The sequence below is a fragment of the Helicoverpa armigera genome, chromosome 14 (assembly GCF_030705265.1).
Source record: "Helicoverpa armigera isolate CAAS_96S chromosome 14, ASM3070526v1, whole genome shotgun sequence".
Lineage (NCBI taxonomy): Eukaryota > Metazoa > Arthropoda > Insecta > Lepidoptera > Noctuidae > Helicoverpa > Helicoverpa armigera.
This window is the reverse complement of record NC_087133.1, coordinates 4,603,869-4,629,068: the sequence shown is the minus strand read 5'-3', so window position 1 is coordinate 4,629,068 and position 25,200 is coordinate 4,603,869. Positions and strand designations below refer to the sequence as shown.

The 25,200-nt window shown below is 34.9% G+C and overlaps 1 protein-coding gene across 4 annotated transcripts in view; it reads left to right on the top strand.

Moving 5' to 3' along the window:
* Positions 1 to 25,200, top strand: part of LOC110379670 (homeobox protein abdominal-A homolog) — a 48,536-nt gene that overhangs the window by 2,786 nt on the left and 20,550 nt on the right. Inside the window, exon 2 of one of the 4 annotated variants that reach the window (XM_021339451.3) lies at positions 4,508 to 4,540. In XM_021339451.3, the coding sequence (XP_021195126.1) occupies positions 4,508 to 4,540 (33 nt within the window). Of the gene's footprint in view, positions 1 to 4,492; positions 4,553 to 25,200 lie in introns of all 4 variants that reach the window. The other 3 variants (XM_021339434.3, XM_021339443.3, XM_021339428.3) reach the window with 3 other exon arrangements.

Sequence of the window (25,200 nt, the reverse complement as noted above, 5' to 3'; positions counted from 1 at the left end):
TAGCAATCAATCTTCCGCGGTTATTACAGGGCTAAATATCGCATTCAATTGGGTATCGATAAAAAATTGATTTAATCGATTTTTTCTAACAATACCGTTCAATTAACTGCAATTACCTTTAGGTAATTATTATAAAAAAATATGGTCATATATTTAATTATTTCAAAGAGTTATTGTTACGCGAAAATAGTTTTAAATTAATAAATATTACCTACATTTAGTACCTCTATTACCAATAAACATTTTAATGACAACTATAAAATAGTTAAGTCATTTAATCAGAATATTATAACTTTCAGTTAAATGAACAATTATTTATATTTCAAAGGAGAATCGAGGCAGTTACCTAATCGGGTTATCTTAAAGAAACAATAGCTTTACTGATCATTGATATTCAGTAAAAACTTCAGTTTAGAGCAAAAACTGAATTAAAGTAGCAATTTATAGAGCATAATGCCTATTTAGCACTTAATTAAAGTCAAACTGAAATTACATCACTAGTTTAGTATGAAAAAGCATGATACCTACTTATTAAATGTCGGTCAAGTGCGATATGCGTTCATTTACTTAAGGTTTTACCTATTTAGGTTTATTGTCTAGAACTGTATAATACTTATAACAAATTATATACACAACATATTACCTATATGTTGTTATTTTATGCCTGTATACAAACTTATATTATGTACCTAGGTAAAATATATAGGTAGGTACTAAGAATGTATTGCATCGGGCAGGTTAATCCCATTTTATATTTTATCAATTTTATAGTTTACGGAAACATTAGTAGGTAGGTAGATAACATTAAGTAAGACATTATAAAACAAATAAATCAGTAAAAATAGTCAAGCTAAAACGAACCATTATACAAAATTAAATTCGTACTAATTACCAAATAAATTATCAATAAATATTCTTTATCTTTTTAAATATATGTTTTCAAATAAAATACATAGCTTGGAAACGGGTTAAGTCAAAAATTAACCTATTAATTAGAAATATAATTTAAAATGACGTGACTAATGAATGTCACATTGAAAAATAATTTTGTAGGGTTGGTCAACATTTATTTATTTAAATATTTAATTTAAACATATCTTTATAATGTGTCTTAAAGATTTCCAATGATTTCAAATAGGTAATCGATTGGTTGCCCAATATTTATTTATTATAAGTCACTAAATATTTATTTATTTGTGATTTTATCTACGATATCGTATTATGACCCCAATTTAACACAGTTTGATATCTGTATAAATCAATCATGATTACACATAATTTTTATTTGTCACAGTAGTTATCCATTTTCATAGGTGAGTAATAGGAATCCAATTTTAGAGATCTGTAACAATGAAGTTAAAACCATTTAGATACCTACAAAAAAATCCTTAACCATGACACACGAATAAACATACATGGCAACACACGAATAACACTAATATTATTTTAATATAGGTATCCATGTGTTATTATTAGGTTAATTTAATTATTTTGTACTGGGGTAAGAAATACTTACAATTTATTTTAAATATTAATCTTAGTTAGGTACTTCATAATAGTACCACTAATTTATTTCCATCAAAAATAGACCTGCACCGCATAATTAAATTACTTAGATAAAAACGAATCATTATAAAAAATACAACTAAAAATATCTAAGACGGATACAGAAAAGAAATATATCATGAATTAAAGTTTTTTTATCTTATTCTGATGCTCTTGGCACTGACCGACGCCAACCGTAATAGTTGTCATGCGAAAAAAAACTTATCAAAGCCAATGAAACGTCATAACAGCGTTGTAGATCACTGAAATTGTACGAAATGGCCTATAATCATCTTGTTTTTGTTTAGCAATGGACTATTTTTGTGATTTGTCGGCAATGTTGGCATATAAAAATGTCCGGGCTGATGTAGGTGAAAATTCGTCTCGAGAAAACAAAAATAACGTGGCAGGTGCTTGCGCGCTCACAAAATTAAAATGGCGGACTTGTCAGTGGCCGACAGTTATACGTCGTAACGCGCAACATTCTACAACAATTTGACAGTATAAGAGCGTATTACGTTCAAACACTACGCGAGTTTTAGTTTGAATGAACTTTAGTGCGATTCAATGTTTCTTGTTTTTCAACGTTCTAGTGTTGAATGGAAAAATAAGCAAGCGGATAAAAGTCGGTTCTTTTTCAAACATAAAAAAGATAAACAAGAAATATTTATTTACACATTAGGAACTGAATACTCAGCAGATCCAATTTTACGCAATAGGTACTGCAAATTGTTAATTAATGGCACTGTTGCAAAAGTCTTTAAAAACAAGCAACGAGTCATTTTAACATAAAACGCAGCTCGAACTTGACAGCAAACATTGTGGACCGCGGAAACGAAGAGCACCAGTCACATGTGTGCGGCGCGCAGAGCGCATGCGCCAAACAAATATGGCCGGCATTAACAGCCAATCGCAGCGCGGCGTGAGCAATCGGAACCCACATGCCATCAAAAGCCCTTTATACTATTGATTGCTATTTGTAGCACGTTATTAATTAAACTGTTAATACCGTATTGTTCATACAAACTATTATTCCATTAGTTAGGTTGGTGCTAGCTGTTTATTTACTAGGCAATATAATTTAACGTTGATTGTAATATTTCAAAGAATCCTGAATCACTTGCGCATATTTACGACCTTCTACTCTGTTGCAGTGTTTCCAAAAAACAATAAAAAACATTCAGGTTGAAAAATAACATCATTATCTTTCCCCAGTGAAATATGGGACTGATACAGAACTCTTAACCTTTTCCATTTTAGGGTTACACCGGCTTTCGAAAGTTTCGACAGACGATTTTAATTTTCGATTGGAAACCGAAAGCCTGTTGTTATCTTCAAATGAGTTGTGAATTCTCGAGAATCGATGTATGGCATACGATTGGAATAATCGATTTTTTTATGCATTCGCGGTGTAATTAACGATTGCACTCATTCGAGACAATTTAAATGTTTCCGATAGGTAAAACTCGTTAAATTTAAACGCTGCTGAAGAACCGGAGTCAACTTTGCGTTCTTAATTGGACGTTATAATTTATTTGTGAGTCATTACATTTGCGGTGTTGATGGTTAAGACAGTTTTTAATAGAATGTTTTTTTGCCTACTACAATTTTATTTAGATCTTCAGTAGTAATAACTTTAGTATTTTGATTAAATGCCAGAAAATTTTAATAGGACTATAATCCAGTAGCAGTTTTAGTATGAGCGTTTAAATAGCAATAAGCGTAAGTGCAACTAGAACTAGGCATTTGTAGAATTTTCTAGACGACTTTAGACTTTTTCATTTTATTTCCAAATTCGTAAAAAAATTTGCTCAACGTCCAAGAACTTATTAACCTTTGGCTAATAAATAAAGCCATTACTTATACGTTTTGCTTGACAAGTTTCCGTGTTTTTTGCGATTTTAGCGATTAATTTGTACGATAAAAAGCTGCTTACAATTTTTATTCCAAAACGTATACTTAATATTAGAGGTCTGTGTTAAAAATACTTTCTGCAATGTGAATACTTAATGTGTGCCGAAATAGCAGATGAAAAAATGTATATTTTTGTAACAGTTAGATTATCTGTTAGGTATCAGACAATTAGAATAAAAAACTCATATATCACAAAATTACATGTTTATTTTTCAAGATATCAAAAGCTAAACATGAGTCACTTTAATATATTTAGGATAACAATGTCTACAGATCTACGTCACTTCAAATTGTGGCTTTCAGACGGCCTTAGTGAACCGAACAATTTTAAATACAGCGCTCAATAAAAACCAAATAACAGCTTTAATTGATAAAGCGTAATTAAAAATGTTTACTCGTAATTTAGATTCACGATAAAACGTAATTAACAGTCAATTGTTCTAGTAGTTGATAGGTACTTGGTTTGAACGTGGTAAGACGGAAAAACTACATTGTGGTTTGACTGTAAAAATTTAACGAGCACTTTATCCATCAAAGTAATTCTCAATTAATGGATTTTTTTCAAATCTACAATGTAAATTTCCTGGAGTATTCTAATTTTGTTATTACGGTTATAACAATGTAAGTGTTATGATTGATATTAGATAACTAAGTTGTAGTTTTTTAGGCTTTAAGAAAATTACTAGGAAATAGTGTTTTATGATGTAGGAAAAGCCAAAATTGTGATTCATTAGTATGTTTTTCAATTATTGAGGGTGTAACAAATAGTAACTGAAGCTGATACTTATGTAAATATCAATATCCCTCTATAATCTAGAATCTAGAGCATTATGACGTACCTCATGATTTACTTTTTTATATAATTTTGAAACATTTTTACATTTTTTTTTTTATTCGTTCTATATATTTTTAAACCGATTATAATAAACGGCATATTTGCGTATTAGCAATGTGTTTTATGTTTTGTGTTAGCTTTAAATGTTGTGCATGCGACTTGGCCGAAACAAAGAACTTTCAATACGATTGATAATAGATTTTCCATTTCCAGATTGGATGAGCCCCTTCGACCGGGTGGTCTGCGGTGAGTTCAATGGTATTTATCGTTTCAAATTTATTTTCTTTTAGTTTTAAGTATATTTAGTTTAGGAGGAATCTTAACACACATTCGACGAACAATGCTTTTAATGCCCCATTGCCATTTTATGTAGGAATTCTAATATATGGACATGAAAAGTGGATTTATAGGCCTTAATAGCAGAAACTTTTAAAACCACTTTTGATAGTCACACAATTATATTCAAAATGTTCTACATAAACTTTTTGATGGTTTTCTAGTAAATTGTTTACACTAAAACAATGTGTTGCGATTACAGTTCAAGTATGATTGATCAATAGATATTACTTTCCATGTAGATATAAATCTTCAGGGTTTAATCGGGGATTTTTTGTTTGTTTTATAGACAAAACTTTAAGGGATATTGTCACAACATAATTACTGTTTACTATTACTGTTTCCTCTTATTGCTGCGATATACATACATTTAATTCAGTCCTAACTGATAAATGAAATTAGGTAGATATCTATGGCCGGTTTTAGAGAACCTTTATTAGTCATGAAAAATTTACTAATTCGTCACTCTATTCATGTTAGTAAAGTATTATTATGGTTAACCATTTTAAAGCATTTTTGTCGAATGTGTGATGATTAATTTTAATCCTTTGAAGGCTGATGTCAAATTATGTTGCAATTATTCATTTGATATGGCTTCGTGGAATTATTGCAATCAAACCTTTTTTAATTGACAAAAATACTTTTGTCATATTATTTTTATTTTAATGTTCGACGAATTATTTTCCTATACCTAAATGTATTTTGAAATTCAATGACATTTAAGGTACATAACCCTAAAATGCTACCTGTCTTACGCATCATATATCACGTTTATACCGGTAGGTACTTTTTGCGAAAAAATCTCTCCTTTATTGTATTCTTTACCATTGAAAACAACAACAATGTCTTTTTGCAAATCTATTGTTCTATTGCAAAAAAGTGACGAAAAGGGTTTAAAAGGATCGCAATAAACACAAACTTTCTCCAAGAACAAAAGCTTAATAGTGGGTCAATATTATGCAACCGTCCATTAAGGTACAAAAATGGTCAGGGACATTCAATTTGGGCAACCACTGTTCCGTACAGATAAGCTGTGCAATTATTTCCTTTAGCCGTTTTCCTTTCATATTTATAACGCGGGCTTATTTTCCTCCCAAAAGTAATATAAATAAGCAGGCCGGGAGCACCCGGGTAGCATTTAAATCCCCCATCTTCTTTAATAAATATAACAATAAATTTTTAGTTGATGGCAACATCTCGGTCCTTCAAACGCAATCTTGTGACTGAGCGAGTTTGAAGACGTTTTACTATTTCTGCCTAGAGTAAGGACTTCTTTGATTATTTTATAAAATCTTATATCAAAACTAAATATTGTTAGTTTCATGTTCACAATTTGACTCACGGAACCATAAAAATAATGTCCAACAGACAAGTGACTTTCACATTTTTTTGCGAATTTATTGAAAAATCTAAACAAAGGGTTCACGGCAATGGGGTTGTGCAAATTCTCGTTTTTGTTGTAAACAACAATCCTTTGTGTTAACAAGATGTTTACAAATAAGGTATAAGTCAAAGGGTTTTAAATCACGGCGTCGAAAGCTTTTAAAACAAGCTTAGAAAGGGGTCCATTGTTTTGTTGGCACGCCCGCAAATTGCTTTATTACTGACGCTTTGCGGCTGGTGTGCGAAAGTCAATATCGCCAAAATCGTAGTCAAAACAACATTTGTTATCACACTGTGTTCACAGGCCCGAAGCAAGCACCGAACCTAAACAACTCCATGACGTTAGCGCGCCTTCATCTCGCGTGCGCGAAACAGTCATGAACATTAAATTCATTTTCATACATAAATCTATCACTCCACCAGTTCATTTTACATACGTTTATTCGATTGTGAAAGTGCGCTCTCAACACATTTTATTAACAGTAGGTAGTATAAAAATACAAACATTGTATAAACGTGAAAAATGGATAATCATAACACTTACAGAGCATATAAAAAGGAGTTTTATAGCGTCATAACAATTAAGGCTTAATCACTGTCAATCGTAACTCCACCGTTATAAAGTGATTGACGCTAGTGTTGTAAAAAAAAAGTTAGTCCGCGAACAATAACTGTTGAGAATTGACCATAAAGTGGCGACCTTGTGGCAATAAAAATTTAACGAGCCAAGCCCGTGGCGTAGTGTAGTACAAACACATTGTCAGATTCGTGGACGTGACACTCATAGAAACAGCTGGGCCCACATCTGTGGAGCCTCAGCGACAGACGCGCCACACACTTTTATAAGTCGTTAAAAAAGTCAAAGAGTTAGAAACACAATGATTGATTTATTCACGCCGTTTAACATCTTCATGTAAACTTGTTTGGAACCAATCGAGGATTTATGGTTTTAATTTTTCTAATATTTGCGTTAAAATTTACTATCGAGTTGTATTCTCCACATTTTACGGCTCAACACTAACAGCGTAATAATTTTGTCTAATGTAATTTGATGCGATAGTTACAGATGAGTATTTTAATATGAGTAGTGGACGTTTATGGGTTATAGGCGCCAAAGTATTTTAGACGGAAATTAATTTCCATAATGGTCTATTTAACCAGCAACTTGCGTTGTCGCGTTGCGCATTGCGAATGCGTAGATGTACGAGCACGACTCAAGCGTCGCGTCGCCAAATAAGTCAACCCTATAAAGTGCACATGCATACAATTGTGGATACCGACGCCATATTCTGCTATCTCTTAACTAAACTCTACTGTGCTGATATTTCAAGGCACAGTTTTTATTGTTAAGATGTCTTATTTTGTACCTTATTCTTCGTTCACAAAGATAGAGCGTCGTGGTATAAAGCAATGTACGAGATAAAGTTTTTTGTTTATTTCGCTATTCACGTACTTTTTGGACTACATAATTCAACGTTAAGGTCAAGCAATTCAGCAAGCTGTTAATTATTAATATAAATAACTGCATATAATTTTGTCATTGTATTCGATGATCAGGCTGCATATTAAGCATTTGTATTTCATCGCCACGTTTTAATTAAAATATAAAGTCATCAGATTAATTTAGTAGGGAAGCAAAAACAAAATAATTTATCACCTAAACTTGCATAATGGAAACTCAAAAAACAATCATCGTGCCAATTCCTAATTTAAACATTCTTATCACAGCTAAAATCTAGTTTGTGTCAGTTGATATTTTTTTCAAGTTCGCTCCATCTAAATAAAGTCAATGGCACCGTTTTATCTTGAACATACTCACTTATTTTGCCCACCGTATGATGTCTATTCAGTACATGAACAAGACAATTGAACGCATGTGCCTACATTACAATCACCAAGGTTGTATTTGTTGATGTTCATATTACGTAACTTTACTATTTTTGGTGTAAAAATCTGAGAGTTCTTTGAACCTAGTCGAGTGCAATTTGTGGTATCTCTTATGTAATAAACAGAGATAAACGTAACTATATGTTAAGTAATTTGTCTAGTTTAATTCAAATTATTTATGAGTTTAATATCCTTTGGTTAGTATGTATCTACATATTTATAAATATTAATGCTAGGTTTCTTAATCTTCTTTAAAGCACAGATAAGGAGTGCAGTTAGGTACTTAAACTAGTATAATTTTGGACCACCAACATAATATATAAATCCATTTAGATAGACTCTAGCTTTTGGTATAAATAACATTTATTATGTAATTATTTTGAACGATTTAGTAAAAATGTATGATAAGTATTTAGGACCTACGCGAATATTTTAATACCTACAGTCATGTGCAATTTCCAATTCATTGCATTAAAGTATGTTCAACAGCCAAATACAAACATTAAGTCGGTCAACATTGCTGTCCTCACCAGTACATTAATTTAAATAATACTAGACATTAAATTTTGAGTGGGAACATGCAAATATGAATATTCAGATTCGTATTACTAATATGCATTATTTATTATGGTATGTGCGACCAAGAAGCCGTTAACAGGTTAAATATTGTAAATGTGCTGTCATTGCACTATGAGTCATTATCTACTTATATCCAAATATTATCTTAAATTAATAGAGAAGTGAAAAGTGTTATGAATCGATTTTAAATTAATATGAATGTCATCATTTCCTAAAAATATCTTCAACAAATACAACATTATAAATGAGTGAAAATACTGAATATGAAACTAAAATCACATGACATTAGAGTCCAAATTATACCAGCAAGATCTTTGTACAGTCCACCGTTATAAAAAAACAGTAAAACTATCTTACACTTCATCACTACACATTAAGAAAACAAAGTCCAACCGTTTGTCAGTCAGTGCGCCTGTTCAGGATAATCTCGAAAATTACTCGATAAATTTTGGTACGGTCTCAATCACCGAACAGTTTCTAAGGAAGATTTTGAAATATTAATTGTACGCGTGCCGTGGACTCAGTTGTAATGATCTTACAAAATTGATAGTACCCAATCTGACTAGGAAAACAAACAAAGCATAGATCTAATTTTTTTATTACACTTTATGAATGAAACCGGTTCTTTAAATTATATAAACATTGCTGAATGTACTGGGGCCTCGTATTTCAACGGTTCGGGGAAGCGATGCGGACTTGCGAACTAATGATTTTATTAAATACTTACTGCAAACTAACCGCATTTTTTGGTTCTTACACGCTTCTGAGAAATTCTTGAGAGGAAAAGAAAACCGTGGACGTAACCAACTTTTCGACTGAGTTATTTTTTTAATGATAAACTTGCTTTGAGGAAGTAATGACGCATATTTTTTTATTGTTGGTCCTGTTTTAATTCTTAGAATTAAAGCTGTTTCTATAGGTACCTATAAAGACACTGACCGAAGACATAAGAGTATCATTTTCCTCTTCTGTGTTGGAACTAATTAGCAAATCACAAACAAAGCAAGAAAATAATATAGTTAACATTACATTTAAAACATTCAATAGATACGGATGTGATAAGGTTTAACACAAAAGTTCAAGCTTCCAGTTTACTTTATACGATAATGTGTGCGTTTAAAGGTGTCGCTTTGCAATTTTAATTTGCATCCTGTTGGCATAAAACTAATATTTTATTACTAACCAGCCTATCGATCAACGTGTTTTGTTTAAATTCGCTAAATAATATCTACATTTTGCAGTCAAACCTGCTGCAAGTGATGCATTCAAACCATTGTGAATGCGCATACTCGGGTGGGTACTACGGGATGTTGAAAAGTACCTCTACAACATACGTAATTTAATTTATACTAGGTAACTGTAAGCTGAAACTTTTCTATTTTTATCTATCGTTTATCTATAATCAATTTAAATTATTGCATCTGAAATCATTGAACATATTTGATTCTTAATGTATTTGTTCTAAAAATAGATTCAGGTGTAGATTACAGACAGTATTCTGTATAAAAATAAATTATAAAATTCTATTTCTACATTTGAACTAAAAATAAGAAATATTATCACTCTGTAAGCACAAATATTCTAACATTGTGCCTCATTCACCAGCCCTACAAATCTAATTCCAGTCTTGTTCTACGCTCGCGCTCAGAATCGTCAACAGGCTGACTATGACATGTAAAAGTATACTAAATTATTAACTATACTTCGCGAGTAAACCTATACATCGCAATGGTAATATCATGAATGGCACAGTCACATAATGCTATGAATACACTATAACTCCCGCCCATACAAACACATGTATTGTCATGTTAATGCAAACATTTTGCCGATTTGAGCTACATTTTCGCGCTACAAATTAATTGGAAATTACGTTTAATTAATTATGTATTAAGTAGACAAATGGACGATGAATATGCTACTACACGTCTCGATTATTGCCAAGTTTCGAAGATATTCTAATGAATAGGAGTAATGTCCTAACTTGGCAGTCAATCGATTAAACTAGACGTGATTGGAATCGGCACCAATCAAATTCTTAACCAAAAGATGTCTTTTTCCTATAAAAATTTACTAGTCATCGTTTTAAATATTCGCAAGAACAAAAATGGCAGATACGTACAGTTTGCCCATAAATATTTATCACTCAACACGTTTACCTGGAACTCAAAATAAATAAATAAATACCTATAAATGTATTTACATTATCCTACTGAATTAATGATACGTGTCTTTGTGACTGATTTATGTACATCTCGAGATCAGATAACGTATTCCATATTTATATAAATCCTTGTAAAACCATTTTCATTTGGAATCGGGTGAACAACAATGTTCTGCGCAGTTATACATAGGGTTATGTATGTAATACAGCGTGTTATTAGTACATAACGCTCACAGACGTGACTCAATAGCTACAAGAATGTGAACGGAGGCATTGTTCAGCAGTCCGTCGAACTTTCTGAAAGCTTCAGTTTGCTCCGTTTATGCCAGCTACGTTATGCTAATATAGATACAATGTCGTCTGCCAGTTCGCTACTACGAATTTATTTTATTCGTCTGCTATGACTAGAAATTTAGGTACCAACTAATGCTAATGTTACTTTCTAGACAGTTTATTGGTTATATCAAAATTGACGGTACCATTACTTAGAACGTATGGCGCTACAAATGAATCGTGAGCTTTATGAACGTAATGTACGAGATGTTGGTTTAGGATCCGCTCGGAGTGCCCCGGAGAGTTTTGATCTGACGTTTGGTACACACAACCGGCCTAAAGTCGGGGAGACCACTATAAGCGACGAAACATCGCTGCAGCAGTTCTGTTTCGGCCGATAACGCGAACATTTCGTAACGCTATAGGCGTCGATTGCTCTCAAAGGGATTAAATGGAATGCGTACAATTTATATCTCTATTAACGTAGAGTATTGTTTACACACGTCTGACCGCGGCCTCGGAGGCCAAACGCAGACGCTTGTGAAAACATTCGCTTTGAGATTAAAGGTAGACCAGGCCACGAGAGCCGGTCCGGTCCGATCCGCGCGGTGCCGCCCGGTCACTAATGCGTCCTGCTCCCGGAGAGGTCAACGTATATTAGTCGCGTTTAAGTTTGTTTACAGCGGGCTCAGCGTTTCCGACCAGTTTGCATAACTCGAGGGTAGTCTCAATAAAAACAAATTGGCTCGCTGACCAGAGTTGCGCATTACACACGTACGAGGAAGCCGGGCGACATGCCCAGAGATGATTTACTGACATTTCATGCCACTAAGCTTGAACGGTTATGGAAAATAGATGTAAACTAAGATTATGTTCTAAGCTCCCAAACATTCCTCTTTATGTGCTCTCGAAGGATTATGTAGCTCGATAGAAACACGTTTACTCACTAACAATTCTGAAATATTAAACGGACAAAAAGTAAATAGAATAAAAATTGACCTTCAACAAACATAAACAGAAAAGCTTCCTTAGCATACCATTGTAGGAGTGCACAAAAGTACGACCTAAACATATAAAACTTGAATATCGTTCATCAACATCATCATGAAAACTTTTCCATCTAAAAAACCTTCACAATCATAATGTACACATAGATGCATAAACAAATACGCTATAAATTAAACAATTTCTAGACTCATACAGATACTTGATAACTGCAATGGGCAATTAACCACGTTACATTATCAGTTTCAATCAAAATACAAACTTGAAGTTACATCGAAACAGTAAATTAGGTGTAGAAAGAAGGCAGGTAATATTACCTACAGGCCGTTAGGGCCTTGCGACACTCCTGCGCATTAATCTGAGAGATACAATCGCGGTCACAGCGAGCTCCGTAAATCTGAGATACGGATCTTGATATATGGTGGGGCGGAGTGGGGGTTCGTTTCACCTTTGTAAGGCCTTTTGCAGAATGGGGCGACACCTCAGGCTCGATACGGGCCGCCATTGTTCGGAACGTATCACGATAGGTACTTATCGTTTTGTTTCTTTATGGTACTGGCCGTCGAGAGTGGAGTGGGAGCGATCTATAGTAATTTTGGTCCTATAGCTTGGTGTAGGAATTTTGGTTTGATACTCTTTAATGATAGAAAATTTGAATTTAGAAGGCTATTTTAAAAATGTATGTGCTGTACAAGTAAACAAAAATAAATGAAATAAAATAGGTAGGTACGTTTTCTCTTGACAAAAGCAAAAGTTATTGTTATCACAAAACCGTTCAGTAAATCTTGGACAGCATAAAGCTCGGTAGTAAATAGACGTTTATCCTTTTATAAAATACAATATGGCTGTCTCACACATTATTTTTACTTCGCCGTACTGACTATAAATAAACTATTTTTTTTATTTCTTGTTCCGTCCTCCTAGAGAGCTAATAAAAATTAATGCCGACATTTAGTTCAGATTTATGTCAAAAGTTGTGTAAAATCAAACAGATGCCACGAATATGCATGTTCAAGTATTATGAAACTACACACAACGACGTTTTTGACGTTTTCACGCCTTCAAATCGTCCACTTGCTCGTTACATATAACAAATGACGTCATAATTAAGTAAATAAACCACATTTCGTGTGACCCACAAATTCACATTCCCGTACACAAAATACAAAAGGAATACCAAAGAGGTTTTTTGTTATTTTTACAAGAGAAATCACTTCGCTTCGTCCTGGCTGGAATAAGCAACTTTGGCTCGCCGAGCCAATTACGGCGACATTTAAAGTAATTTAATCGCCACTAATAAGAAATTAAAACGTGATTTTATTGTAGAGAAGCTTAATTGTACGATACGGAGATTTTTGACGCGCCGGCCTTTTGAGGTTAACCGCCTTCAGTGCGTTCCACTCGAATTAATAATTAAAACAATTTAATGACTTTATCTAGGTATATGGCATCTGCGATGTCATTCTCATGTTGTTTTCACGTTGCGAACATGAATTATGGATTTAATCTAGGCCTTGCTCGTATTGCGTACAGTTTATGGAAATGAAGCTTGGAAAATTGTAATCAAGAATTGTTAATTACAAGCGGTTACCACCCACGACTTGCTACTTATTCATATTTCTTATTATTTATGTAAAGGAAGTTTTATTTGGTCTGATATACATTGCCCCTTCACTTTTTATAGACTCTATGGGATGCCTTGTAAATAATGTGTTACATGAGTCTATGTTGGCAGTTAACATAAGTTTCCGGTAAACTTAGCTTGGAAACTTTAGAAGATAAGTTAATATTGTTTTTTTCTTCCAATAAAAGATTGTGTTTATCTAGTCAGATGTAGAGAAACTGTTCATTAGCTAATGTAAACAATTAAGTAAATGGTTAATCTCATTGGAAACGTAACGTATTGCGAACAGACTTACTAACTTGGGTGGAGTTCTTGATATTATGTCAGTGTATGTTAAAAGAAAAATATATAAAAGTATTAGTGTAGTTGTACCCACATATACAAACCTACAGCGTATTTTCAACAAGAGCAGTCAAACATGATACGCGTGTTGCAGCTCAATCGTTCGATATAAATAGTGATGCTTACATCTGTAATCTTAAAATACGCTCTGTTTGATAATCGATAATGTAAACGATTTTATACATCAATGGAGCATGCCTACGAGTAAGAGTGGCCAGCCCTTTGGCGTAATTAAGCCGATATATCTATATTTTTTTAATAATACCGGTTATTTAGCATGTTTCTTAGTATCCACCGGCCGGATACTGAGCAGCGATAAATTCCATGTTTACATTACGATATGTATCTGCGTTATGGACGACAAGATTTCAATGAGTCGGTAGATACCGCTACTTTGTAGTTGGGGCAAACACAAGTGGGGAGAGAAGATAGAACGCCTAACCCTTTCGCTGCACATGATATACGAGGTGCCGAATTTGAAATTGTAATTTGACAATAAAATCCATGCAATTGATATAATTTTATACAGGCGTTAGCATTCGAGTGGTGTTGTGTAATGTATGTCGGAGGGACACGAAGGGGCATCCGTGGGGTTTAGGGGATCAGGGGACAGGCGCAGGGTGCGTTTGACATTGAAGAAGTGCCAATAACAGAGGTATAAATAGCGGGGGCCGGCGGCTGAGGGCGTTACTTTGCTACGAGATCAGAATATTTTGTTCCTCCGCTCCGCATACTGTCCTAAACAACGGATTACAATGCGGGAAGGCGACTTCGAACACTACCGATCTATATCTACTTGATAAATTGTAAAGCTGATACAAATTTATTGGTTTTACGTGTCGCTTGCCACTTAATGTTCAACATTTACGTATTTACTTAACATTTAAACAACCAGTAAGCATAATAATTGTTTTTGTTTCACACGAACTCAACTTGTTTAACCTCGGACAATGATACCTAAGTAATTTTGTTTTACAAATCTTTTACAAAAGGCTTTTGTCGGAATTCTGAAAGACTTTGTCACATAGTAAATCAGAATGTTAACTGTAACTGATTAAGTTTGTGAAGCGACCCGTAAAGTTAACCCATTTGAACGATTCAATAACTTCAAGTTCACAATGAATCAAGCAGGTTTCAGTAAACATTATTTTTTCAATCGAAAGGTGGCCACACGGATCTAGTTCCAAGGTGGGATTAGCCCAAAAAATGTCATAATAAAACTCATAAATTCTCCCCTAAAAATTGGTCACCCTCGAATAGACAAAAATGACCAGAATAAATTGGAATGGTAGTGGCAGCCGATAAAACATTCACTTTATGGGGTGTCATATTTACATTCGGGAAGATATCGACGTGGGAATACAGATAACTACTTATTATAGTGTACGTAGTAAACACAATATGCTCCTATTCTTTTCCATATACAATATTTATTTAACTGAAATAAATCCAAGAATATACCACATAAGATAAAGTGCAGTTGGGGATAAAAAGACCGTATTACTTACTCGCTAGTTGAATTTTACCGAGTGAAATGTTTGTGGTTGTACATTTACCTTTGTGCTTCATTACTTAAGGAAGCGATACAAGCTTGCCATAGAGCCTCTTAATCCAATCACGGTAGCACTCCAATTAAACAAAGCCCTCTGGCTGGTGCTAATCGATTGCCAATAAATTGGGATTCGAGCGAACTCCGAACGCATAATTTCTTGCACCCTGCGGCTGTGTAATGTGATGTAGCCTTAGGGTGCAAACGCATGTAAATCTATGGATTAAGTGCGAACCCTAGCTGTGAAGATACAGATAATATGCGAATGGGGCACGTACATACCTACGTATACACCAAACAGGGTACAAACAAATATTAACAGTACGAAATAGCTAGATCATAATATAACCACAATCATTTCCATATTTTTGACTAAATCTCCTTGTTATTCCTGACGGCTTCCACTTGGAATGTTATGTACGTATACCAACAAATATAAAACAAATAATTTTATATTACACACTCTCGTTAAAGCCCCATGCGAACGCGTGTAATCTCCAGACATATTTATTCGAAAAACGCGCGAAAACACCCCTAAATGGTGGCTCAAGATTAGTCGGAGCCATTCCGACACGTTACGTGAATAGCGATGCTACCAAATAAAATGTTTAGGGTCATTTTGGCCGACAACGAGCGCTCCTAGCTCACCCAAATGCCAATAGGTCTATTTTACCCCCACGCCCCGAGGGGAGTTGTACGGCCATCATAAATTGTCCGCCGCAAATTTGCAATCCTATCTTTTTTGGCCCGGTGAGGGAGGTCCGACATTAACATAACTGTATGTTGGGCAATTCCACGTGTAGCTTTATGAACGTAACAGCTTACCCAAGCGCGTATGTGTACTTGAAACTCCGCGTTAAGGGCCTTATATCACGACCCTGTAATGTAAGTAAAGGTGCGCCTTAAATAACTCCCCAAATTTGAATTTCTCTATCATTTTTGCATATTTTGGGTATATAATAAATAGAAGAGATAAGCCGGAGAAACTTCCCAGTTTTCAACTGAAGTGGGTTGTATAAAATATTTTCAAGACTACATAAGCCGAAGAGATCCTAAAACACATTTCCATTCATATTAATGTCTTGATTTAGAACCCAAAAATTTACAGAGAAGAATTTTAATGAAACTTCATGAATCTGGATTAATTTTTAATTATAATTGCGGCATTGCAAATGGCGGACGGCGTCGCTGGAACGCGTGAGAGGCGCGATTTAATCACTCGCCTTATAACAAGGGTGGGGGCTAGGGGGAAATATTAAGCGCGTTCTTGAGTTATTAAAGCCCCTCAATTGCGCTTAGATATTTTCTGGTTCATTAAATACTTAAGATTTATAACGAGATACTTGAATGGACGAGATAAGTAGCGTGACGGGAATGAGGTATCTATGGGGTGATTAGTATCAACGTCCGTGCTCCTTCTGTTATCTAAGCTTTCCATCGAAATTAATTTAAAATGAAAAAAAGACAGACCATGAGTTATGCTTTGTTTACGTACTGGTAGTGTAATATTTTTCACTTTAATGTCGTAGCACAAAATTATTTTACACTATGTTCTAAATACGTATAAACAGTTAAATTATCGCCTATTATAATTAACTGGGTAAACACTGTGACTGTTTAACACTGTAATACAAACACGAAACTGGCCCTTTTAAGCGCCAACACGCGTGGAACGTGGCCCTATCATAGTTTACAAGCACATAAGGGAGGCTCCGTCGTTGGGCGCTTAAGGGCACATTACACCCTTGAAATAGCGACTCCGTAATTAAAACGCTTTAAACTGACAATTACGAAGTACCTATGAAAATAACACGCTGGCCTCCTATGAGCTTTACAACAGCTTATGTGCTGCAGAAATTGCTATGAAATTTCATAGCGACCGCATAGCAATAGCAACCCATAGCAATTTCTAACCTCGTTTATGGATATCAGTTGTTCATTAGTTTGCAAATTCTTACTTAAACCTCTTTGTGTAATGGTATTATTCATTCAAGGCACGTTAACGATATACTTGTGAGAAATTTTTAAACATTGAACCGTGTCAGATGATTTTCAGCTCTATCTGTTGTGAATAAAGCTGCAAATTGAACATTTAGCCGATACGTGAGATCGGTATTCTTTGTTTGTCTAGATTTCAGCGATCATAGTTGGTTTAGCGCAATGTTTTTTATTTACTGTTTGATCTCTTATTTTAGATTATTTCGAAACATTTCGTATACAGGATAATGTTGAAGTATTTTATAATCCCCCTATATAAGTGTGCATGTGGGTACATTGTACTTTATTTACAAATGGAAACATAGCAAAGCTTATTCTTAATTAAAAACAGTAGATATCCAGCAGTTAGTGTATATCTCTAGAATAATCTTCGCCCGCATTAACTTTCAATTAAGACAATTTATGTACCCAACGCACAGTGTTCCGACGTAGAACATTTTATCGCCATAAATTATACAGTTGAATTAATAAGTGTACAATAGACGAGCTAACGAGCTCTGTCGGCGTCGACCGCCTGGGTGCATACGAGCAAATTAAATTTGCATGTTTGCAACCCCATAACACCCCTTCGCTCCGCCCTGTCCGTTCGTACGGGAGTTATTAGCAGCAGCCGCCATTTTTGGCCAGTCTGACCGTGGGGTGAACCACTGGGGGATAATGTGGTTGGCAAGCAATTTGTTTTCGGATTTAGTTTTGTAATTGGAAGCGTTTCACACTCGTGGAACCATATACTACTTACCTAGGTACCGTGAAATGGGCTCCGAAATGTTACGCATTCTCCCCAAACTTAACACAATTTACGAGTTGAAGTGTTAAGTTAAGTGTGTATGAGCCTATTTCAGATCATCAGGATTTCCGAGACCTAAGAAAATAGAATAATGCTCTTCTATCCCAAAGAGTGGAGCCATTAAATAGTCGTATCCCGACACTATCAGACGAAACAACAATTTCTCGGGAGATAAAAGCAGTCATTTTTGTGCGAAAGCTCTCTACCTAGACATCGGGTACATTAGGGGGTCTATTCTTAAAAACATTTTCGCTTGGGGAGGCGGGGTTGAAATTATAAAATATAACAGCATTGCGCCCTTTGTTTTTTAAAGGTATCGTACCTATGTGATGGGGCGCGAGCATCCATAGCGTATTCAAATTTGGGAGCTCTGCAGGGGTAAACTAATTCGTTTTAAATTACGTTACGATATTGCGTTTCGACTTAAAATATAGCTGATATAAACAAGCGGGAGAGGGTTCGAATAAAATATTAGAGGCACTCAGGCTCACTCTGTAATTAGATTACTTATTAGATGCCACATAGGAATCTATCGCAATATGCGATGCAGGATGCTGCAGAGGGCATACCTACTACATATAAGATATAAAATTCTACGTCATTTTCAATTGATTCACAGAAGACATTTAAATAAATGTCGTAGATAAAAATATCTTCAACAGTGAACAAATGAATGTTTTAATTCCTCACAATGAGGAAGTTGTTATTGTTCACTGATTAGCTACAGAGGAACCGCGTTGTAAACAAACTATTAGAATACGATAACCACATGGTCTAAATGATTTTTATACAATATAGGTAGACTTAGTAGATCGTTTCGAAATATTTAAATTTAAAACTTATGAATATTTTAAAACTAACACGGACTCATTCCAAAAATGGGACTTAAAAATTCAAGTTATCCACCCACTGACATAATTTATAACTGCGAGAGTGGAGCCCTGTTATCGCAACACGTTCGCACTGATATTTATTAGACAGGTGCATATTTTATTAGCTTTCGAACATAAAACAACACATAAAAACTATCACTCTGACGCTCACTGAACGAGTCCGGAACACAAATCTTATTCGCAATAAACGAGACGAAACGAAACGCGAACGTTAATAAAGATATAATAATAAATATTCCGAGGAAAACCTTTCGGGATTCGAATTAAACTAAGGGTAGGAAAATTGCGAGAGTCCCCAAGGAGCTGGGCGAGCGACAGCTGCGAGCCTAATGTCCTTTCTATTTATCTGTGATCGGGGAAAAGCTGTATAGATATATACTACGTCATAACAGTAACGTATATGACATCCCCGATAAGACGCACCGCGCGACAGATGTGCCGATATAAAATAAACACGATTATAACATAATCGGCGCCCTTCCGCACAACATTCCGAGACGTCTCATAGAAATCGTGCCAATTTCAACGACTTTAATAAATATTCAAAAGAACATATCCGGTGCAGATGATTTAATACTAATAAAAACTATTCAGCTAACAAAACGAATTAATAAGACATGATCGCCCATTCGCACTGATATTGCGTAAGTCTCGATGACAATCTCTGTTTTATGGTGTAGACCTCGTAAATGTCTATTAATATGAATGGGCTCCAATTACTTTTACGATTCGCGTTTTGTCGAGAGACGTTCTAAAAAACTTTACGATCTTCCGCGCCCCTGGTCTGTTTGACTTTATGTCTAGCTGGGGGTGTGAGGCTATTGAGGACAGATCGAAGCGTGGACAATCGGCGCGCCGGCAGATGGCGCACGGAAACTTGTCACCTGTCCCCAACTGCCTTGAATTTGAAATAAGGACCTTCAGGGAGCTCATAGTCACCACTTAATCTCCATAATTAAACCATTTACATAGTTTAGCGTAATAACTTTGTCATAGACTTAGCATTACCATTGGAAGGACTTCAAAGAAGCTTCCGTTATTTTGGGACTTACCGACATACCCATATCTTCATACTCACCAAATGAATGAACGGATATCAGATGATATTCAGAGCATATGAATGGTTCATTTATGTATGTTTCTCAAACGCGACGATTAAGCAATTACGATGCAACATGCGCCCTGTGAAGTGGCGAACGATTTTATTACAATTTAAATTTCATGTTTATTTACTTCTCTGAATTATTTAATATGCTCAGTAATTTGCTTTTAATGTTCAGCTTCTTTCTTCACTGAACCCTTTTGGACTGCAAGCCATATATTAGCCCTTCAGGTACAAAATGTATTTGGAATATAATATTCGCTTATGAGTCATCACGGCTGAAATATACGCAATACCAGAGTCGGATATTGGCTTTCAAACGCATAAAACAAACAAAATCAGCATCCGAACATGAAATGTACAATAATGTCCATTGAATGAATCAGAATGCGTTGAAGTGAATGGCTATGGACCAATAATGTAGTGCCAACTTCCTCTAGTGTGTGCCAGCGTGCCGGTCCGGGCGTCTATCACATCATATGACCCGCTGAATGCGTCTTATTACACTTTTATCGGTCGTATCAGTCATAAAATGCTAATGAACGAGCGTTTCGGACCAAACATCCGAGCGAGAGATTCAAATGACGGTATAAAACGTAACCCGAAGTCGACACTTCGTTGGAAACGTAATCGTAATCGGTCTATGCGCTTTCAAAACAACGCGTAACACGAGCGTCTGTATGGCCGCAGAGATACCACACGATGTTTTTAAAAGCTCTTTTATTGTGCGACCGATATACCTAATACAATAATGTACGCTTGGACGGATCTGCGCCGATGTATTCTGCGCTCAATAGCGTGAGACATAAAAACGATATTCGCTTGGAAAAATGTAACATCGCACACACATACGCTACCTACATCGGACGTCACTGTGATTCATAACTTCTTTCGGATTTTTACAACGTACAATGGCATTTAAGTGCTAATATTTCTTAATATATGCAACGATAATATTTTTAATTACAATAAACCTCTGTTGTAAAACTGTAAGTGGTTATAACACATTTGTTTATTGTGAACGTTCCGAGCTTCTTGTTTTTCCTTATTGCTCCTGTACAAAAGTTCTATTCATGTTATTTGTATGTTAATAATTCTCAGTTTCTTTTTGCGGTCGCCACATTATTTATGAGTCTGATTTCAGCGAGTCTTGAGCTGGTTTAAAATCAATTAATTACGAAAATATTAATCATATTTTTTTCTCATCATACAATATTCTTTATCGTTGCAATAATAATATCGATGTCAAATATATAATCTTGTAATATCAAAAAGAATGAAAAAACTGAAGTCAAACGATTGAAGTTGACTGTTTTATTTTGTGCAATCTCATAGAATCGTATTATTATGAAGCGAGATGGTGTCCAAGTGCTGCTAGTGCATAAATCAATTACGACTCTCGCCCATTTAAATGACAATAACGTGACAGAAATATCCAGCGAGTGAACTGCACAATATTTAGTTACTTCAGAATTGTACGTGACACATAATACTGAGCATTACAGTTTTTTTGTGACGCCCCTGGAACGTTATCTGTGACTGATGGAGTCATTTTCAAAAATAAAACGGCCCTCTCCTCTTGCGATGAGAATATACGACCACTTCACATTAATATATTATCAAAATAACGCTTTCTGAGCCACGAGTGTGCTTACGAGCAAGCGGCTTATCTACAAACGAATACTCACAAATAATATCTAATAGGAAATGAAGTATGTACTTAGCGAAGCAATTTGGTGTTTCAAACATCCTGTTATAGTGTTAACACGTGGGCCCCTAATATAAATAATGACGACGAAAAAATTAAAGCAGTGTAAGTCAATTGTTTCCGGGACTTATATTTCAAACATTCGGGGCTGCAGATTAAATAAAACAATACCTTGAACCTATTAACCGTAGGTAGGTATTAACAAAGACACGGTTCCCTGAGTCAGCACTGGAAGAATGCAAAAAGTTCTTAATTAAAACATCAGAGGCAAAGCGAATTTATCCGCACATAGCGGTGGGCGGTAGACTGCACCTATTTTATTTGTGTCGCTAACGTATATTTCAGACATAGCTTAAAAGGGGGAAATCCTTGCTAAAAATTCCCTATTTATTAAATGATCCTTATGTGTTTGAAGACAGGGTCTGAAATGGCTTGTGTGTCAGTTGGAGTTTTGACTTTTGTCAGGTGTGCGCTCGCCCAGTGCAGACTTTGTATAATTACGTTTGTGGGATTTGGCGTTTGGAAGCAATGTAATTATAACTTGCACTCGCATGCACCAGCAGAGTTGTTTTTTAGTCTAGAGCGAGGCATCGCTGGGGCAATTAGTGAGTCGCTGAATTATGTAAACTTTTCCAGGAAAGCGATTTAGCTGATCTTTTAATTACTTCACATTTCTTAATAGCTTTTCTAAGTTTCTTTATGAATTTAAAGTAAAATGCTTCAATGCTATATCGAGTTAAAGTTACAACCTATAAAAACACACACTCATTTTTTTTCATGACTATAAAGACTGAATGTTCAAAAAGGTCTTGCCCTTCAAAACACCATCAAACGTCACTGCTGGCGTTAAACCGATTCCTATAAACACGAAAATGTGCAGCTTAGTTTACTTTAGGATTTACGTAGTTCTCAAAAACGTACGACAGGCTCAAAAATCGTGAGTCACAAAAAGTGTAAAAAATCGTGCGCACGCTCAATCCCCAGAAGCGTCCTCATTGGCCATTCCGCAAACGTTACGAGTGGCTTCTTAACATACAAACCTGTTTGCTGCTACTGAGAACATATGACAATGATCTATGGTTCAAAGATATCTTGCTGTCAAAAGTACGCGCTTGCGCTCCCCTCGCTCTTAAATAGGAAGCTTGTTAAATTGTGACTGGCTGATACAAATTGTGTACGTACAGACCACAAAAGAATACTAACAAACTAGAAAATAACACGCACGATTTATTTCAGAAAATATTGAGTAAAATATTTGACATCGTTTTTCATAATATGTTAGAAAAGTTATTAAGTTGTCTATAACAACGACTGGCTTTATCCAGTAAAGATTCTCTCGTTAAACTCCACCACGATCTGTTTTGTTCACGGTACGTTGCATGTGGAGATTGTATCTTAATCTAGTGTACTATTTTGAGTACCTACTACTACCTCTATAGTAGGTCAGTGATGTAACAGTTCTTATTATTTGACATCGTTTTGTCAAGGACGTGTTATTTGAAAGAAGAACTTTTTTCTTTCTCGACAGTCATTTTTTTTACTTGAATTCAAATTTCGAAATACCAAAAATAGTTCTTATTCTATTTGATACCAAGCGTGTTCACGTTTTAATCCCTTAAATGTCTTCGTATTACAAAATATTGTGTTTGAGTACCATATATTTTTCTTTCAGTTAGTCTGTGTCAATAAATCGAGACGTAAGCAGCTGTCTCGTTGCTTACCCTTTAATCCTCGAAACTACTTTGAATTATGGTTCCCACAGTTTACTTATAATAAAAAAATATCAGTATTTACTATAGAAGGCACATAAATACTTGATCATATATTTCGATCCTTTTGCTCTTAGTTATGGAGATGTCCACGACATACTTATTTACAAGTTTTCAATTCATGTGAAGGATTTTAACGCACTAGGTAAAGAGAACGCGGCTGTTATTGGTACACAGAGTTCTCTTTATTAAATAAATACGATCCACTACTAAAGCTTCTATATAGGTACATTTTATTTGCCCTTAGACGTGGCAGCCGTAATATCTAGCTAGTGCGTATACCACCTTGAAATATAACATGAATGTTTGAATACAGAACAGACGATATCTCTATTTAAAATATAACATAGCGAGCGGCTACTTCAAACTAGTTTTATGATAGAAATATATCTATTACAGCAGATAAAACTTTATGTAATCGTTGCTAAATACGATATCTCATCCTTCAACCGTTTCAGTTCCCTCTGAATATAACTTCTTATTAGTGATATTGATTTTAGTGCCAATCGCGTTCGTAAAATTCGTAGCCGCTTCTACGCTACGGAGCTGACTAGCGTAGCGAATAGCATTAGACATTTGACCTATACTACGGCATAAAGCACAGAGTTTACAATATATGCTATAAATTAATCTCAATATTACATAAATTAGCAATAATGGCAAATACGAACAAACTTGGAAAACATGCCTAATGTACTACTTAATAGGTTCTAAAATCAATAAACTCGTAGCATGAATTGATTAACGATAAGAACGTCGACTTATAGACATCAATATCTATATCTGTTTCTAAGAGACCACACCGCTTGTTACAATATTAATAACTAACTTATATGTACTTAGATATGTATAAAAGTAGCTATTAGACCTTCATAGTCGTCCCCTACCCACAGTGCATACAAACAGTTGATAGAGGTAACATTTCCTTTATGCCTCGCTACAAGTAGGTACAAAACTATAGGTGACTCGATAATGGAAACATTCAGACTAATTAAATCGAACATTATATGTCGATTGCGATACCGCTTGACCCATTTATCTCGAATAAAGTCATCCATTTCAATAATGACTGTCATAACGTCCACAATGTACGGTGGAGTTATAATAAATAGCTGTTTGTAACTATTATGTATGTAGCAATCTGCAAAACTATACTGTTCATTACAATTATCCTTTATAATTGAGTCATTGATGATTGTTATTGCATTTTTAATGTTTATTTACGTAGGTACGTGATGTTTTATTTGTATTTAATTACTTTGTTGCGTATGCTGTGGTTGTAATTTTACTTTGTAATGAGTACTAGAATTCTGTGTTTTAATGCAAGGAAATTTTAATTGAGTATCGAGTTGACAGCGAAATATTATCAAGAATGTTTATGTTTTTGTATAAATGTCGAATGAGTACAAAATAAGTGTTCTTAATTACTATGGAAACAAAAAAATACTGGATGTTTTAGGTCGATAACTTTAAAAAAATCTTATCTATTCTCTGTTCTTGATTCTTG